Below are 20,432 nucleotides of genomic sequence, written 5' to 3'. Positions count from 1 at the left end.
TTCAACCAACAACAATCTCCCATCCTCTGCTGAAAAAATCAAAATAGGTTTCAGTTCTTCCTTTATAAATGCTACAATAAATACTACAGTACAAAAGTATAAATACTTTTTAACTTCATCTGAAGATGAAAAAGTAAGTCTAAGTTTCTTACATGACAAGTAGTGTTGATCTTTCCGTCTTAAATGTGTTTCTTGTAAACAGGTAACATCTGCATTTAGTTTCTTAGTTGAAAATATGTTTATTGTTGTTCCATCCATTACACACGTCCTTTATTACTACCTTACCTATTTCTTTTTATCTTCCTTTGAGATTTCGATTCCAGATTCAGTTTCTCTACTGGTTCAAGTTCAAGTTCTTCATCTGATGCTGTTGAATAATCCTGTGCTGAGCCATCTCCTTTCTCTGATGGAATTCCAGTCTTAACCTTCACTTTCTTCATCTCTCCACCACTCAGTTTACTCCCATGTCATTCCATAAAGTCTTTAAGGAAGAGTCGATCCTAAATCTCTGACCTTCAAAAGTGAAAAGGATCCCTTCTGGTACTAACCATCTAAAAGAGATTGAATTCGCTGCAAGTTTAGTATTTAGGCATGTATATTCCTTCCTTTTCTGTCTCATCTTCCACGGTATTTCCTTCAAAATTCTTATCTCTATTTTTAATATATTAAATCCTCCTTTAGTAAACATTCAAATGCTGTGTCTGTAAAGTGCTGTCAAATTACAGCTGATTTATGGGGACCCCATATGGTTTTCAAGGCAAGAGACTAACAGAGGTGGTCTGCATGCCTCTGCAGAGCAACAATGGACTTCTTTGGTGGTCTCCCATCCAAGTACTAACCAATGCTGGCCCTCCTTAACTTCTGAGATCTGATTAGAGTAGGCTAGCCTGCACCATCGAGGTCACAGTATTAGTCCTGCAAGTGGCACTAAATGATTTGAAAGAGAATTAATTAGGCATGATTATTACCAAAATATGCACACTAATAAACATGTAAACTATAACCTACTGCCATTTATTTTAATGGAATTTACTAACACAGATAAACATTTGCAACATACTTTTTCATATTAAATTTTCTGCATCAAATATAGTAGTGTATTAAAGGGACATACTTTCTAGTGGAGTACAGCAATATGTTTTGAAGAAGTAATAAGATAGTCAATGAATAATCAACTAGCTGTGAAGATCTGTCTGAAAACAGTCAAGTAATAAATTAGGAAAACAGAACAAAGAAATCAGTTATGTCTCTAACGCTAAGAACAGGTCATCCCATAAGCAGTTATAGTAAATGGGATATTGGCCAGAATCCAAGAAGCCCTATGCATGCACCTAAGACATTTCTACATGTGTACAGGGGGTCTGCTGATTTTCTATTCTGGTTGCAACTCTGAATGTTGCATTACATGCTGCCCATGAGCTGACCTTCTCTCATGAGCCTGACCTTCAGAAGAAGCTTATCCAGGCATGCACGTGGCTCCAATAGGAACAGAGAATCTGAAAAGTTCTGATTTGCATGTGGAAATACATGTTAGAAGTTTTGGATCCACAAAAAAATCTATATAATATAGAGATACATATTACTGGGGGAATAACATATGTCCTAAATATAGAATGATCTGCACCTGAAACTAAACAAGCATAACTTTAATAAATGTTATCTGTTGACTCAAAACCAATTCCTACCTTAATGGCAGCAATCTTATCCTTGGAAAATCTGTCCAGAAGTGTAACAGAAAAAGAAAGCAACGAATTTGCTATTTCTTTTGGGAAATTATTTAAGCTGATTTCTCCATGGCTCAGATGATCTCTAATCCGTGGACCTTCTTGATGGTTCAAGAAATCCCAAAGAAATTCCTACAAAAATGTGTGAAGAGGACAGAAGTATGTTTACTGGCAACCATCAGATTTTATTTGCTGTGATGATGACTCAAGAAGTTTAAGGTTAAAATTTTTAAAAACTGACATACGCTAGGGAAGAAAATCTGGTGTGCAAACCAGAGCTTTGCTTGTTGTTTTTACTGCAGGAATATCCTCACCACAAGAGACAAGCTCTTTGTTAAACTAAATAGTGGCTTATCTCTAATGGGATAGTGTAAACTGCTGTGGTGAGAACAGTGAACAAAAACCTGACGATGCATGGGTTTTTTCTCCATTCATGTGCCCCCTTTTCAGACTGTAGTCTATAAAAACAAACTGCAGTGTTAGGGCATTCTTCATGTTTCAAGTGGACACAGGAACCTTTGTTACATTATTGCCTTATTATTTCCAACTTGATGGCCAATGATTCCTCCCCCCCATTTATTTTTAGAGCTGTGTACAATGTTACACAGGGTCAACAATTCAGAACTTTATAACATAACAGCCTGTACCTTAAAACAAGTACAATGGAAAAAATAATAATGAACAATTGTGAAAAAACCCAAGTGAGAGAATACATTAATTTGCCTGCTTTCCGCAAAAACAAACTCCTACTTGCAGAAAAGTTTCTGATGATAGAGGATAAGGCGCTAGGGAAGCTCATAATCCCTGGAGCATGATAGCTGTAAATTGTAAAGTTGCAATAGACTGCCTCTGTCCTTGCTTGCAGAAGCAGAATGGGAGGGGCAACAGTCAGCCTTTTGATTGGCTCTCCAGAAGGTCAGAAGAACTCTGCGGCTGGGCCAAGTCTCTGCTTGGTGATATGCCTCTTCCCTGTGCTCCCCTGGGGTGCTATTTACAAACCACTGGCTGCCACCAATGACTCTTAGGAGTACCTCCTGCCAGATGGAGTCATACACATAGCATTCTCTACCTGCATTTCGATTTAGAGGCCCCACCTAGTGGCTGCACCTCCTGCTCCGTTTCCTCAAGTGCAGGCTCTGTTTCTGCATTGCAACCTCACAATGTAGAGCTATTATGCTCTAAATATCATGATCAAATTTTAAATACCCTAAGACTGATATCTGGAAAAATACCTTGTTTATTCAGTCTTGCTCGCTGAAGTGTAGTAATAGGGAGGAGTAGCAGAGAAGCTCACCGTTCCTGGAGCATGATAAACTGCGAAGTACTGAATGTATTGACCTACACTATTTAAGCTGCCTTGAGTCTTAATGAGAAAAGCGGGCTATAAATAATGTTTTTAAAAAATCTGTCCCACAACTGGCATTTGGAGAGCCCATTACTTCTAATTATTCAGTGTTTACAGATACTGTAAATATTTCACATTTACTTATTATGGAAAATTAAAATCGTTTCTTGGGGGGGGGAATTGAACTACTTTAAAACCAATACCACCTTAATCATCACTGTTGTTTCTGCAATCACCATATCTAATATTTCCATTTTAAAACATGCTGAGTATTTTTAATGTGGCCTTTTGATAAGGCTCCCCATGACATTCTGATGGGAAAACTGGAAGACTGTGGACTGGGTTCGGTGGATAGGGAACTGGTTAGAGGACCATACCCAAAGAGTGGTGGTCAATGGCATTTCATCAGATTGGAGGGAGGTGTCCAATGGGGTACCGCAGGGCTCGGTTTTGGGTCCAGTACTTTTCAATATTTTTATCAATGATCTGGATGAAGGGGTAGAAGAGCTACTCATTAAATTTGCTGATGATACCAAATTGGGAGAAGTAGCAAACACCCAAGAAAATTAAAATTCAACAAGACCTGAATACTCTGGAGAAGTGGGTAGTTGCGAACAGGATGCAATTCAACAAAGATAAATGCACAGTATTACATCTGGGCCACAAAAATGTCAAGCACAAATACTGGATGGGGGATTCGTATCTAGGGGGTCGTATATGCGAAAGAGATCTTGGGGGTAAGAGTGGACTGTAAACTAAATACGAGCAGTCAGTGTGATGTGGTGGCAAAAAAGGCTAATTCAGTCTTGGGTTGTATTAAAAGGGCCATAGCATCAAAATCGCAGGAGGTCATAGCCCATCTATATACCGCCTTAGTCAGGCCGCACCTTGAATACTGTGTGCAGTTCTGGAAGCCTCACTTCAAAAAGGATGTGGGCAAAATCGAGAGGGTGCAGAAGAGAGTGATGAGGATGATCAGGGGTCTGGAGGCTGAGCCCTACGAGGAAAGGCTAAGTGCCTTGGGAATGTTTAGTTTGGAGAAGAGGAGATTGAGGGGGGACATGATTGCTCTCTTTAAATATTTGAAAGGCTGTCATTTGGAGGAGGGCAAGGAGCTGTTTCAGTTGGCAGCAGAGGATAGGACACAAAGCAATGGGTTTAAATTACATGCAGAAAGGTATCGGCTGGATATTAGGAAAACGTTTTTCACTGTCAGAGTGGTTCAAAGGTAGAAACAGTTGCCTAGGGAGGTAGTAAGCTCCCCTTCACTGGCAGCTTTCAAGAAAAGGCTGGATGAATATTTGTCAGAGATACTTTAGGCTGGTCCTGCATTGGGTAGGGGGTTGAACTAGATGGTCTGTATGGTCCCTTCCAACTTTATGATTCTAGTATCTGCCAATAAATATCCACCCCAATTGCAAACAACTGCTTACTTCAAACAGACGATTTTAAGAACTTCATTATTATACTACTTGAGGAGTGGATGATACCCAAATCCTGCATTAATAAAAATGTTCCCAAAGAATTGTTTAAAGAAGCCAAGTATTAGAAGTTTATGAGTGACTGGCCTTATTGTAAAACAAAGGGTTGCCAGATCCCCTCCCCTGGTTTAGTGGGGGTTTCCCAATTTGGAGGGGCTCCTTCCCACCCGCCAGCCACCTGGTGGGCTGGGGGAAGCCCCGCCCCAAAGAGCAACCACATGGCATCCTCCCCACATCTCCCCAGAAGTCTTTAAAGGAAGTCTTTAAATGCTGCGGGGGAGTGGCAGGCTGCGGGCCTGCACTCTGAGCCCCGAATTCAAGATTTGCAGTGCTACATGGAGCTCAGGCGAGCAAACCCCACTCCCCAGAAGCATCCCTTTAAATGCCTCTGGGCAGCAGGGGGCCTCGCATGCCTGAGTTCCAAGTGGCATCGCTGTTTAAGAGTTCAGGTGCGCAGCCAGCTGCTGTGCCCCCTCCCCTCCTGCAAGTTTTAAAGGGTCCAGCTGATCGGTGGGCCCTTTAAATCTCACAGGAGGGGAAGGAGAGGGAGTAGCCACGGGTCACTGTTGGAGGCGGGGCTTGAGGCGGTGACATCCACAATGTGATGTCATCACATTGGAGATGTAACATTCTTTTGCTGTTATCACACTGCACCAGTGCTAAAACTGCAGGGCTGCTACACAGACTTTAGCCTTGGCCTGCTGATGCCCTTCTTCCCTTCTCTACTTCCACCCTACCATGAAACAATCTCATTGCAATGCACTTGCATTCTGCACAGAAGACTGGACTGCAAAGCAGCAAACTCCTTTCAGTCTCATAAATCCCAGCAAAAGGATTTGTGTGACATGCTAGCAGTCAATATAAAAACTGAGATAGATTCCCTAAAGCCAAAATATCATCATAGACAGGTCTGATGTCATCAAAGCGGAACAGTCCTGGCAGCCACCTAAGGCCCTGAATATTGACAAGGAGATGGCATGGCAACCAATCAGACCTCAGTGGAGATCATCGATCCCTGTGGAGCAGGTTGTAGCTAAACGTCCAAATGTAGCATCCAATACCAGCCAGGGGGGAAAGAAAACAAGGGAAGGGGACACATATGACTGACCAGTAGCCAACAAGAATCGTAAAACAGACCGGTCAAAAAGATATGAAAAGATGTTATGTTATGTTGTGATGTTTCTGCTTTGTATGGGAGGTTAGACATGACAGCCTTGTTCCACCCCTCCACAATTTTACAATCCCAGGAACTGTCATTGATATGATTTCAGTCCATATCAGATAGTAATCTGGAGGTGGAGACGTAAAGGACAACAGCAGCAACCTGGGTCCCTTTATTTCCATGTTAAGTTATAAACAGAGGGACCTGGGACAACAGAGGTTACTTGTGACCATGGCTCTAAAGTCCTTGTGCTTCTGCATGAACTAAATGAAAAATAAAAGCCGTACTCTGCAGTTATTGTACCTACTTATACTTATTCACAATGAACCAAATTATTTGCTCTAAATTAAATGTTTTAGAAGGGTAATCTACTATAAGTATTGGCACATGTTTAACTTACCTCATCAAAAGTGGTGTACAGAGAAGAGGACTGGAAAACAGAACACAAAGACATTACTACCTGTCCTATTTCATTTTCAGGAGAAACAAGGAGTAGCCAAAACTGGAGGAAAACTGGAGGAAAACATCAGGTCACAGCATTTGCAAGTTCACCAGCACAGTCACCTCGATTAAGAGATCATTCTTGAAAAATGTCAGGACACATTCAAGACTCATTATGGGGCTACCTTTTTGAGCTTTCCTCCTTTCTTCTCTCCTTCCCCCTTTCCTGGTAGAATCAACAAGCTTAAACTGAATAAATCTGCATAGGATTGCACTGCAAGTGCCATGCCCAGTCTCATGGGTCTAAGAAACCAAATGGTGTTCATTTGTTCCTGAAGCTGCAAAGTTACCTGTTATCAACAGCTTTCCACAAAGTGCCCTTCATCAAAATCCACCCTTAACCAAGAACTTCTTGCAAGCAATGGAAATATTTGATCTGATATGAACAACGAACAGGTATTTTATCATGTTCTATATACTAGTGTTTTGTCGCTAGAACCAATGTATTGAGGTTGAGACAAATAAGAAATGTAAATAAAATCAATTTTGCCAAGTGTAAGGACAACTTTGCTTTCTAAGAGCAACAGATTTCCTGCAAAAGCTGTAGGACCTTTGTGTTCTGTAAAAGGACCTGACCTTGTAGTGCCCAAGGAGAACTGAAAGAAAGAATGTACTTTGCAAGATAAACTCATGGGAACAAGCAATACGTTTACGTGCCTGAAAGGAATGAGACAGCTGGCTGATGCCATGAATAAAATAAAATGGAACTGAACAGAAAAGGGAATAAGTAACGGAAGACAATGAACAAAGAGACATGCTGAACCAAACTAATGAAACTGAAAGCAGTAAATAAAAATTTCCCATTATTCTTCTCAAAATTAATACATGAAAGTTGATGACACACAGAATTATTACCTACTTATTAAAAATGTTATGTAGTACCTGCAAAAAAATAGAGGACCATTAAGTAAATGCACCTGGAAATAAAAGTGTCCAACAAAGGTGACCCCCCCAAAAAAGTACCTCAGCTGTGATTAGTCTGCTTGGACATTTATTAACTGTTGTGAAAAGTAATCGAAGTCCACTTTCCAGCTGAGGAAGTAACAACATAACACAGTCTGCATACCTACAAGAGAAACATTACAGGGAAACTGATTTCTAATGCACATCAGGTATTCTAAATTCATACAGTTTGTCCTTACTGGAAAGTCTCATTGAAAGACAGATTATAAGTGTGGAAGCAATGTGAAATGGGGGGGGGGGGAGTTAAATGGGCATTGTGCAACCTTGGCACTTAAAAAGATTAAGAAAAACAAAAGGCCAACATACACAAGTATTATAAAGAATGCATATCTAGCTATTTTAGAAGTCTTCCCTAAGTCCCTTATGGAATTTCAGGGTGGTGGGTTTTTTTCATTCCAAGGAGACCAGCTACTCCATGGTAGAGCAACTTGTACAGACAAAAGAGGGGGGGGACCCGAAATAAATTATGTACATCAGATAAAAGTTCCAGGGAAGAAGGAGGAAATAAATACAAATGAGGTAATAGCAATGGGAACTGAGCATTACCATCAGGAAATCCTACAGTCTAGGCAGTACCTATATGGTGCATTCTGAGCACTAGATGAGGTCCTGTCAGTACAGTGAGACACAAACTTGGTTGCAATTCTTGCACTACCCCCCCCCCCATTTTCTGTCTCTGTACTCTGCCTTTTTTACACTTATGTTTGCTGAGTGAAGCCCTAAAACCATAAATATTTCATGAGCTGTTGCAAAGCAGGTGTCTTTCAATTAATCTTTTGTTAACACAGAATGGTTGAGCAGTCTCTGCCCTTTTTGTTAGATACAATCACCTTCTCTAGCTGCTTCCAATAGTTTTTGCTCTGTGCAAAGCAAATCTGATTGCTAGGTGCTTCTTGAATGTGGCAGCTACACCATCTACACATTTTTGATATTACTAGAAAATTAACTCTCTAAATTTAATAGGTGATGCCCTGGACCCCAATACCTTTAAACACATTCTGTTACAAACACTTTTAAAAACTATTAGAAAAATATAACAGCTTTTTACCTGTGTTGTCTGAATAAAGTTAATGCAGTAATCCAGAAAGGCCGCATAGTTCTTAATACAATACTAGATTTGACTACTAATTCTTCAGCCAAGGAGAGCAGTTCATGACTAAGATCTAAAAAGAGCAAAAAAGGAGTGTGCACTGTAATATGAAGCTTTGTCACATTTGAGGAAGAGGGATTATTTATTACTAAGAATAAGGTCCACTTAAATACAACGAGCTCTAGTGACTACTAATTCTTCAGCCAAGGAGAGCAGTTCATGACTAAGATCTAAAAAGAGCAAAAAAGGAGTGTGCACTGTAATATGAAGCTTTGTCACATTTGAGGAAGAGGGATTATTTATTACTAAGAATAAGGTCCACTTAAATACAACGAGCTCTAGGCAGGTGCCTCGGCCTTGGGCACTCAGCATCAATTTGCTGTGGTTACCTCAGCAGCCTATAATGACACAGAGTCCACCATTTTCTCCAGGGGAACTGATATCTCCCATCTGAAGAGCAGTTGTAATTCTGAGTGATCTCCAGCCCTCACCTGGAGATTGGCAACAATGGTTCCAAAGGAGGAAAAGTACAGTCTTTCTCTGCAATGGGGAACCAAAGCAGCTTACATCATTCTCCTCTCCCCCTTTTGATCTGCACAACAACCCTGTGAGGTAGTTTAGGCTGAAAGTCTGTGACTGATCCGAAATCACTGACTCAGCTTCCACAGCAAGAACCTGGGTCTGGCAGACCCTGCTCTGAAGTGTTAACGGTTATACCACACTGGCTGTGATATTGCCTGGTATCACAACTGAACTCCAGACAACAGATCTATCTCTCCCCCTGGAGAAAATAACTGCTTTGGAGGGTGGACTCTATGGCATTCTTTTTTTTTTGTACCCCCTGAAGGGGATGTTTTTTATTGCATTTTCTAATATCTACATTCTAAAAACTACAAACAGAAAATTCAGGAAAGGGGAACTACATCTATGGGAGAAAGTAAAGGAAACCCTCTAAAAACCCATGAGACGGTGATCATACGTACGTTTACAAAGTTACCTTTAAACTTAAACACAAGTTAACTTTCGTTGAAAATGATCATCTATTTATTTAAACATTTAAATGCTTCATCAACTTTTCTGGTTTCATAAAAAGGCTGTAGAACGATATGTAATAAACTTATTTTTAGATATTCCAGAGTACATTAACAATCTATTTTCCCCCCTCTCTGTCTCAATAGCTTTGTTTAGGACCCGCCCCCCCCCCCAATTTAGAGTCAGAGTCTTCCTCAGAAGATCCAGCCTCTCCTTCTTCGCTCTCTTTGGCATCTTCAGTCGCACCTTCTCCTGCTGGACTGCTGTGTTGACGCAAAAACTCACAAGCCTTTTCAACAGAGTCAATCCTTTCTTTACCATTTGCATATCTAAAGATTAGGCCCTTGGGTGTTAACCATCTGTAGGCAACATCATCTTTTTGGAAAAATAGAGCCAAGTCTTACTATTTCCTTCTTTTCCTCCTTATCTCAAATGGAACGTCCTTCAGTACTCTTATATCTTTGTCTTTTATCTTCAAGGAAGCTCCATTAGATGCTTTCAATAGTTGGTCTCTCACTTTTCTTCAAGAGAATCTTATTATAACTTTCCCTGGCAGATTGCTCTTTCTGATAAATTCTGAATACGATCTATTGATCATATCTATTTCGCTTTGGAGTTGATCCGATGTCATCTCTGCCATGGGAGCGAAAGCGTCGCCAACGATCTGTCTCAGATTCTCTCCTCTCTCTTCCTAGATACTTTGAAGTATCAAGACATAGCTTGCTCTTTCCATTTGCAGCTGTAGTACTCGAGACTCTTCGATTTGGCACTTTTCCCCCAGTGCCTGCAGTTTTTTATCCATCTTTTTTGAGTTGGTATCAATCTCTTTAAGCTCCTGCTCCATTTTATCGATTTTCTGCATATTTGCAACCATTTGCTTTTGTTGTGTATCGAGCTTGTTGTCAATTGCCGTAATTTTCTCCAGCAGAGGGCAAAGTGCTTCCGACAACAGCCTTTGGAGCTCCTCAGTTTAGTCCTGTCTAGGGACAGAACTCGCAGGGCTGAAACTTCCGGGAAGAAGCCTTACATTCACTTGTTTGTCTCTAGAATCCTTCGGCGGCGCCATATTTAAGAGTTGTTTACTTTTATCAAAAGTTTGTCAAAGTCTCTGGAAGTTCTTTTATAACGTGGTAAGCTCTTACAGTCTCTTTATTTTAATCCAGTAGCTTTTTATAATACCCCCCCCTTTTGTAGAATTGCCTGTAAACAGTTCTTAGCAAGGGAGAGTCCCCTCCCCCCCGTTTTCTTTTGGGGGAGCCGAATGCTTTTCGTTGTTCTCGTTTGTACTTAAACTCACATTTTCAATGATTGCTCACTTGTGTCTAGCATCGCTTGATCACCAAATGCTTGCTCTGATGTGCTGATCTTGTTCCCATACGGGACGCTCCACGGTGGGACCGTCAGGGCTTGGAGTAGCCCCCCACCGGCTTTTCTCGCTGGGGGGGAGCTCTCTAGCACCCCATGGCTGGGAGCCCTTCTCCCGGGCTCCTGGGATGGCGTGGACGATCACACCCCCTCCCCGCCGTGGGCGCTGGCAGGTTTCTCCCAGAGGTACAGGAGAAAGCGACTGCCATGGCGATTGCCAAAGACTCTATGGCATTCTGTTCAGCTGAGGCCTCTCCCCTCCCCAAACCCTGGCTTCCGTAGACTCCACAACAAAATCTCCAGGAATTTCCCAACCTAGAGCTGGCAACCCTAGTCAGGACTGGCCCCAGTGAGTTCCCCACAAAGGCCTGGAAAGGGCATCCTGGCTTTTCCCTTTTACTGACAGAAGCAAGCTTGGTTGCCTAGCAACAACCACTGAGGGAAAAGTTAGACCCACAGAAGCCAAGCAGGGGAAGTGTCTTCATCATGAAAGACAGCCATTTTGGCAGTTATTCTGACAGGGAACAGTGGCTGAGGTGGCAGTGGCTGGGGAAGAGGAGCAGACCCAGCACCCAGCTAATGGCACACAAGTATTCTTGAGTGGTGGTTGACTGGCTAATGGAGCGCACAGCAGAGCCAATGGGAGAGCTGGAAATGGCCAATACGTAGGGCAAATATGTATATAGGATAAGGCACATATTATTGCATGTTATTGGGGGTGGAAGAAAGAGACTCATAAATGTCCTGCCAAGATTACCTATGTGATGTGTGATGTCCACCATTATTTTACTGTGCAATCAGGAAAGAACCCAAATCACTTGGGAAAATCTGAAAAATTCATGCTTGTATTCAAGATTTTGGTTATTATTTCAGTTATTAAAACTTTGACTAAATTTTGACAGCAATGCCAGATGTCTGCTGCTTTTCTCACCACAGTAGGCTTCTGGGTGCAGTAAGTACAGAGTCCAAATTTTTGCATTGATATGAGTATCTGAACAAGTGTATATAAACAAAAACAAAAAAGTATAATTGATAACATTAAATTACCTCTAACAGCCAGCCATAATGTTCATACCTGGAAAAACATGCAACTCTTTTAGGTTTGTGAACAATCCATAAGGTCGATGGACTAAATCAGACTGAGTTTGCAGAAGATAATTGGATAAAAGTTGCCCCAGTCCTACAGTTAAAAGAACCAGCATAGAAGAATATCTAGGGAAAATGACATATAATAAGATTAACAATATATATGGCTACACACAAACATACACTAAAACAGAGGTGTCAAACTCATTTGTTACGAGGGCCGGATCTGACATAAATGTCGCTTTGTTAGGGCAGGCCACGTGTGCCATAAAATGTAATGCCATGTACCAGAGATATAAACTTTAAAAAGGACACAGGCAAACCCAATTAACAATATTATTTTTTATTCTAAATATAAACAAAATCAATTGATTCCTAGCAGTGAAATCAATTGTTTTACTGGGGAACCCATAAAAGCCCCAATAAAGGGGGAGTACCTTACATTTCTATACATACCAGTTGCTTGAGGGGTGGGTAAGAGCCCCGGACAGGCCGATTCTGGCCCCCAGGCCTTATGTTTGACACCCTGGCACTGAAACATTCTCCAGTAACAACATTTGTGAGGCAGTATTGCTTTGCAAATTTCTAAAAGTTTCCCAGTCACTATTTTTTTTTAAAAGCCGAACTCTAGTAATGGTCACCTATACAAGAAAACCAAATACCAGGAAAGGTTGGTTTCCATGCTGCTTATTTATACCTTTCTGTGTGCTTTTTTATTTTGTTAGTTCTCAGAATTTTTTGTTTTAAGACAAAAATATATGTGTTTTTAACAACAGTAATAGGTCATTGGCTAAATGTCTCACAGTCTTCCCCATCCCAGATCCTGACTACTGGCCTGCTCTCCTTCATCACTATTAGAGCCTTTTTCTTCAAAAAATTAAATTAATGGAGCATAAATGCACCTAATTATCATACCATATTAATATCAGCTCAATATCTGTTTTAGTCATTGGCCATATGAATTTAAAGAATCATTTCGGGGGGGGGGATACACAAGAGCTCTCATCTCTCTGGTCTATGATACCTCAAGTAGTCAGACAGCTGTTATCTGAACAAAGTTTGAGTCCAGTGGCACCTTTATTATTTATTTATTTATTTATTGGATATCTACCCAGCCCTCCCAGCCGAGTACAGCTCAAGGCAGTTTACATAAAATCAATACATTTATGTATTTATGTATTTATTTATTTATTGAATTTCTACCCCGCCCTCCCAGCCAAGGCCGGCTCAGGGCGGCTTACATAAAAACAGATGAATTACATAAATTACGATTAAAACAGTTCTAAAACCATAATAAAGTGCTAGTAGTCGTCGTTCATATGATGGTAGCAGCCATTATTCAAAGTTCTCAGCTTGCAGTCAGCTCACAGTGTTCATTTTTATTGTCCTAGCAGGCAGTTCTTTAGGCAGTTGGTGGTAATTTCCAGAATCCAGGGCCCTCTCCCATTCAACCATCCAATATTCTTCATTGGTGATGGTGGCGGCACCCAAAATCCTGGTGGAAGAGCTCCGTTTTACAGGCCCTGTGGGACTGTAAAAGATCCCGCAGGGCCCTGATCTCCTCCGGGAGCTCATTCCACCAGGAGGGGGCCTCCACTGAGAAAGCCCTGGTCCTGGTCGTCGACAGCCTAGCTTCCTTAAGTCCTGGGAGAGCCAGCCGGTTCTGAGCCCCTGACCGCAGTGCTCTCTGGGGAACATGCAGGGAAAGGCGGTCCCTCAGGTATGTAGGTCCCTGATCATATAGGGTTTTTAAGGTAAGAACCAGCAGCTTGAAACGAATCCGGTATGCTATTGGGAGCCAGTGCAATGCCTCCAGCACAGGCTGTATGTGTTCCTATCTAGAGAGCCCCATCAAAAGCCTGGCCGCAACATTTTTCACCAGCTGCAGCTTCCTGATTTGAGACAAGGGCAGCCCCATGTAGAGAGCATTACAGTAGTCGAATCTTGAGGTGAGCATCGCATGGTTCAATGTTGCCAGGTCGTTACGTTTGAGAAAGGGAACCAACTGCCTGATCAGTCAAAGATGGTAAAAGGTCGATTTGGCAGTGGCTGCTACCTGGGCCTCCATAGTTAAGGAGGCATCCAGGAGCACTCCCGAACTCCTAACCTCCAGCGCTGGCACCAATGGTGCCCCATCGAAGGTCGGGAGCAGGATCCCTAACCCTGGCCCATTCCGACCCAGGCACAGGACCTCCGTCTTCGTCGGATTCCATTTCAGTTGGCTCAGCCTAAACCAACCAGCCACAGCTTATAACGCCTGGTCCAGATCTTCCAGTTTGGTGTCAGACTGACTGCCCAACAACAGATAGAGCTGGGTGTCATCTGCGTACTGGTGACATCCCAGCCCATGCCTATGGGCAATCTGGGCAAGGGGGCGCATATAGATGTTAAAGAGCATTGGGGACAGCACTGTCCCTTGGGGCACTCCACAAACCAGTGGGTGTCTTTGGGATAGCTGTTCACCCAGTGCCACCCTTTGTCCCCAATGTCGGCAAGGCGGTGGATCAGTAGCTGATGGTCGACTGTGTCAAACGCCGCCAACAGGTCTAACAACAACAGCACTGCCGTTCCGCCCTGATCTAGATGCCTCCAAAGAAGGGTGGAAATATAATAAACAAATTGCCAGTTTGTCTGTTTTAACTGATGAGTATTTCAGTTAAAGCCAAAAAGGGAAGCAATGAAGGAAAGCATTTCAGAAATGCACTTAAGGCTGCAAATCCACACTAATTTAAGCTGCTTAAACATCATTGGGTTTAATGTGATATAAACTGCCTGCCTATATGTAGAACTGCAGGCAAATACAGCATTTTTAAAACCAGTTTACTGTGTCAACATGCCTACTATAAAAGATATGGAGAAGAAAACATAATTCATTTAATGTGAACCCTTACTTTGTAGGAATTTCTTGAGGGGATGCAAATCCATGCCACAAAATATTGCGAAGATTTAGACCATCTGGAGACCCAATGAATACTCTCAGGACATCCATCTAATTTGGATAAAGCACAACTATAATAAGTATTTACATAAACTCTGACCCATTTCTACTGCTAAGAAATTGAGGTTTGCATTTGTCTGAAAGAGATGCATTTGGTACAGTTTTCAAATTTATGGAACCTATTTAGTAATTACAAGCTCATACCCATGTGTTCATGGTCATATATTTACAAATTGAGATAAACATAATTCTATGCATGTTTATTTAGGAGTAAGACCATTGAGTTCAGTGGGTTGCCCCAGATGTGTAGGCCATGCACAGGATAGCCATATATGGAAACTAAAATGTTCATATGATATAAAATATTTGTCAAAAGTGAAAAACAAACTGATATTACAAATATATATTATTAATATCTCCATCATTTGCATTCCCTCTACCAAGCACATGTAAGAACTGATTATATCATTACAGTTTTGTAAACCTAGTTGCTAGCAATGCTAAGGTAACAATGTTGGCAGAGTTTAAACATGCAGAGGAATGGAGCACCAACTGTTTAAAGAAAATAACTTGGTTTATTGAAGAAGAAATAAACTCCGATAGAACAGAGAAGAAGAGAGGCTTAACTGATTGACTAACTGCTGTGAGTAGGGTTGCCAAATGGCACTCACCTCCTTGGCGGGGGACTCCTGGGCAGCTCCCGGTGTGTGTGCGCGCAAAGCGCGCGCCGCATCTACATCACCCAGATGTGACGTCATGATACCGGGCACACTGGGGGCGGGGCCACAGCCATTTGAGGGGAGAACATAGAGTTTTCCCCTCAAATGGCTGTGGCCCCGCCCCCAGCGTGCGACGTCATATCCGGGTGACGTGCACGCGGGGGTGGGGTTTCCCCGGGGCCCGATTCCGCGGGGGTGGAAATCGGGCCTCCAAAGCGGGGGGAAATCCGCCCCCTGGGGGGATTTGGCAGCCCTAGCTGTGAGAGAGACGAATGAAGGAGGAGGGCTCAGTTGGAGCAGGAAGTCTCCAAAGAGCCAATCAGGAGACAGGAAGGACACAATTTGAAATTGTGAGAAGTTCCTAATCTAGCTATGCTAACTAGCAGTCTTTCAACTGTTCTTCTGATCATCTTCAAGGTGGCGCACTTATAGAACTTGTATATTCCAACACATCTGCTTGTCCTGGCCTCAGTGAACGTGCATTGGTTAGGTATTCTTAACAGGAACTGAGGCATTGCAAAATGTTCAGGGGAAATTCATCTTTCTACAAGTCTGGGAGAGGGGGGTACTTAAGCAATTCTCCACTTCTGAGGAGCCCCTAGTAAAAACAATAACAAAGTTCCATTATACACTAGAAGGATCCTCCAAGATGGATAGCCTGATTGACTAACAGCAGTAGAAAAGAGCAAGCGTCCAGTAGCACCTTAAAGACTAACAAAATTTATGGCAGAGTATGGGTTTTCATGAGTCACTGCTCACTTTCTCAGATACAGTTAGAATGTGAGTCCATCTGTCCTATATATTGGGAAGTGGAGTGATTGCAGATGCTGAATGACATTAGCTGAACTGCAACTGATAATGACGCTCTCTAGACAATGCATCCAGCTGGATAGAAAGCTAGGTTTCCTATCTCATTACCAATGCTGATTTCTCTATGCCTACTCCCCCTCTGCATGTCACACCAAACCGTATCACACCTGCTATTGTCATTTGGACTATTGCTCTCCCCTGCTCTAGAGTCATGTCATGTAGCAAGAATAAGTACAACAATACTTTTATTGTACTAACTCTCTACTAGTCACTTGCCTGGTTATCTGTGGCATGTAAGAACGAAAAAGGTTTACAAAAATGAGCGCCATTTTTTCAAGTTATAAAGAAAGCCTCTGCTATACTCTGCCACAAGAGTAATACATTTTAATAGCTGAAGGCTGCTTCTTATATAGGGCCTTAGCATTCATGTCAAAGCCTTGGAGGACTCCTATGGATGCACATACCTGTCACCGTCTCTTTCCTGAAACGCACTTTCTTATCAGGTTTACTCAGAATCCTACCCAGGTCTATTCAGTGGGACGTTTCCAGGAGAGTCCCTCACTTTGCTTTTGCAGATCAAGTAAACAAAAAACCAATGCTTGGTTACCAGGTCTAGCCAAAATTCATGGACCCCTCTGCAATTTGTGGATCCCTATGGATCAAAAATGAACTACAATACGCCTGCGAATACTGATATTCTTGAAATCCCACTATTGGATAAAACAGAAAGCTTTGTTTATAAGCAATACAGATTTCAAAAACCAAGCACTCACCACTGATTGCCCAAATATTGTGGAAAGTTCCCAAGATGCAAGTAGGTCTCTTAGAAGAAATGGACAATCTTTGCCAATAAGTAAGAACACCTACAAACAAAAAAAGTATTTTATTTATTTCATAAAACTTGTAACAAAATTAATTTTATTTACAATATATTTGACCACAGTAACCCATGTACTGATTACATATAGATTGGACTACTGTAACACCATCTACTGACTAATGTAACACCATACTGTAAAACTCTATAGTCCACCACAACCGTTAAGAGCCTCTTCTGAAGAACTGCTCTCTGTGGACTCACCTGGAGAGGTGAACCAGTTGGGTGACCAGCAACAAATCTTTTTCGGTAGCAGCACTCCACTTTTGGATTTCCATCCCCCTTGATGTTCACCAGATGCCTACCCTACTTTCCTTTAGGTGCCTGGCCGAAAGCATTTCATTTTACTCTAGGGTTGCCAAGCCTGGGTTGGAAAATACCTGGAGACTTTGAGGGTGGAGCCAGGAGAGGGCGTGGTTTGGGGAGGGGAGGGGCCTCAGCATAGTACAATGCCATAGAGCCCACCCTTCAAAGCAGCTGATCTCTGTCGGCTGGGGATCAGTGGTAAAACCGGGAGATCCCCAGGCCCCACCTGGAGGCTGGCAACCCTATTTTACTCAGACTTTTAACTAAGGGGATCCATCTTTTTATCTGTTTTACAGTTTGCTCTGAGCCTGAGAACTGCTTTATCAATATTATTTTAAACTTTTATGCTGCCTTTATGTCCAGGCAGGCCTTTATTACTTATAAAGCCTAATATGTGATGGAAATCAAGGTGCCAAGCAAATACTTTTATTTTATCAAGCTTTTAATTATATTGCATAGGGACTGGAATATAAAAATGCTTTTTACCTATTATTTTCCAATGAAGATTCTGTTTCTTGCACCATAGGCCTTTTGCCCATATTTGTTTGGCTACTGGTGTGGCCCATGCTGTGTGTGTATTTTGCTGTCAGCATCTCTATAGGCAAATAAAAGATCTGTCTTTTTAAAGATGCTACTCTACATACCTTCTCAGCCTCTAAACATTTAATATTCGTGGGTATGTTTTAGACTGCTGGAGTGGCTCAAGTGGTTAAGACGCTGAACTGCTGACCAGAAGGTCGGTAGTTCAGCAGTTCGAGCCCCGAGTGCCACATGACAGAGTGAGCTCCCGTCTCTGGTCCCAGCTCCTGCCAACCTAGCAGTTCAAAAGCAAGAAATTGCAAGTAGATAAATAGGTACCACTACGGTGGGAAGGTAACTGCATTTCGTGCGCCTCAGCGTCTAGTCATGCCGGCCACATGACCACGGAAACATGTTTGGACAGTGCTGGCTCTTCGCTTGGAAACAGAAATGAACACCGCATCCCTAGAGTTGGATTCCACTGGCTTTCGAGCAAGGGAAACCTATGTTTTAGACTATAGCAAAAAATAAATATGTTCAGTCAAACTTGTCTTTCTGCTCCACTGGAATTATCATTTTTACTTAAGAGGACGCTATTGCTGAATGAATGAAAAATATTATTTTGCTATGCATGGAAATAGATAATGAAAATCTTTTTGACAGTAAAAAGAGCTGGAAAAAGGTACTGCTTTTAGGACTAAAAGCTGAATATTTAGTAAATAAAATAGCAAGTACAAGGCAGGAGGAGGAAGATGCCTTCATTTTAAATACTATAATCATATTCCTATGCTGAGTAGAATTGGTTCAACAGTATTGCTCCCCCCCCCCCAAACATTTAACATCTTGACCACCTAAATTACTCAGATTACTTGCAGTGTAATCCTGCCTTTGGTTTGAGGAGAAGAGGCATCAATGTTCTCTGCATGGGAGAATGGAGAGGAGTGAGCGAGTATTAGGCTGGGCCTTCTCCTTTGCCTGGTTCTCTTCCCTCCTCTCTTTCCACTCAGCAATTACAGACTCCACTGCTGAATGGTAGGTAAGGAAGCCCACCCAGAGCCCACTCCCTCCTTCCTGCCCCCATGCAGCTTGCCAAGCACCCAGCTTCACAGCAGACACCCTCTTCTTCAGACAGCACATGGCACGTGCAATATGCTTTGTCACACTCTAAACTCCTGGAAAACAAAGTATGGCCCCGCTCACATGGCGAATTTGCCGCGGGAGAGCCACGATTGGATGGCGGATTTTCCAGGTGCGATCACACCACAACATCTGGCAAGTGGAGCGCACCCGTGGCCAACCCGTGGCATGCCGCCGAAAATGCGCAATAAAAAAATACCTCCTCGAAGGTAGTAGCAAACGGTTTGCCATGGACTGCTTCTGGACTCCCTTGGTGTGATCACGCCGACGCAGCTTTTCCCTCCGGCCGTCTTTGTTGCTGCGCACATGCCAAAGGCCGGAACTGTGGGTTGCCGCTGACGCATCTGATCACGTTGTCGTGCAGCTAATTGCGCTGCTGCAAATAGCCACAACTCCCCCCACACACACATTTTCTGGCATGTGTGACCGTGGCCAATAAGTACGTGAAGTGTGGAATGTTCCACCGGAGGGCTAATGAAAGCACAAGCTGCCCCTCTGACTGCTTCTACATTTATTCCTACAGTAAACTTCCCCAAACACTTAAATATTGAACACAGCTGTTAATCAGACTCAGCCCACAACCCTTTCACAGTCAGATGAAGAAGCAGAACAAGATGGGTAGCCATGTTAGTCTGTCTGTAGCGGCTGAAAAGAGTAAGAGTCCAGTAAAGTGATGTACATTGGAGCCAAAAATCCTAAATATAAATACACATTGAGGGGGTCCGAACTGGCAGAGACTGACCAAGAGAGAGATCTTGGAGTCGTAGTAGATAACTCAATGAAAATATCTAGACAGTGTGCGACTGCAATAAAAAAGGCCAACACTATGCTGGGGATTATTAGGAAGGGAATTGAAAACAAATCAGCCAGTATCTTAACACCTCTGTATAAATCAATGGTGCGACCTCATTTGGAGTACTGTGTACAGTTCTGGCCACACCTCAAAAAGGATATTATAGCATTGGGAAAAGTACAGAAAAGGGTTGGAACACTTTCCCTATGAAGAAAGGTTAAAGCGCTTGGGGCTCTTTAGCTTGGAGAAACAATGGCTGAGGGGTGACATGATCGAGGTTTATGAGATTATGCATAGGACAGAGCAGGTAGAGAAAGAAGTACTTTTCTCCCTTTCTCACAATACAAGAACTGAGCAGTTGGGTTAGAACAGATAAAAGGAAGTACTTCTTTCACCCAAAGAGTGATTAACACATGGAAGTCACTGCCACAGGAGGTGGTGGTGGCTACAAGCATGGACAGCTTCAAGAGGGAATTAGATAAGCATATGGAGCAGAAGTTCATCAGTGGCTGTTAGCCACAATGTGTAGATAGGAACTCTCAGTCTGGGGTAAGTGATGCACTGTATTCTTGGTGCCGGGGGGG

General features: G+C 42.5%; 1 protein-coding gene across 1 annotated transcript in view; it reads right to left on the bottom strand.

Moving 5' to 3' along the window:
- ERMARD (ER membrane-associated RNA degradation) overlaps positions 1-20,432 on the bottom strand; it is a 38,677-nt gene that overhangs the window by 11,768 nt on the left and 6,477 nt on the right. The window contains exons 4-10 of the mRNA XM_015415400.1: positions 16,990-17,079; positions 14,641-14,738; positions 11,739-11,875; positions 8,225-8,339; positions 7,177-7,279; positions 6,113-6,142; positions 1,686-1,856 (exon numbers count right to left, since the gene is read on the bottom strand). Of these exons, the coding sequence (XP_015270886.1) occupies positions 1,686-1,856; positions 6,113-6,142; positions 7,177-7,279; positions 8,225-8,339; positions 11,739-11,875; positions 14,641-14,738; positions 16,990-17,079 (744 nt within the window). The remainder of the gene's footprint in view (positions 1-1,685; positions 1,857-6,112; positions 6,143-7,176; positions 7,280-8,224; positions 8,340-11,738; positions 11,876-14,640; positions 14,739-16,989; positions 17,080-20,432) is intronic.

This window comes from Gekko japonicus, unplaced genomic scaffold (genome assembly GCF_001447785.1).
Source record: "Gekko japonicus isolate JY-2015 unplaced genomic scaffold, Gekko_japonicus_V1.1 scaffold1194, whole genome shotgun sequence".
In the NCBI taxonomy this organism is placed as follows: Eukaryota; Metazoa; Chordata; class Lepidosauria; order Squamata; family Gekkonidae; genus Gekko; species Gekko japonicus.
This window is presented reverse-complemented; position numbering and strand designations above follow the sequence as displayed.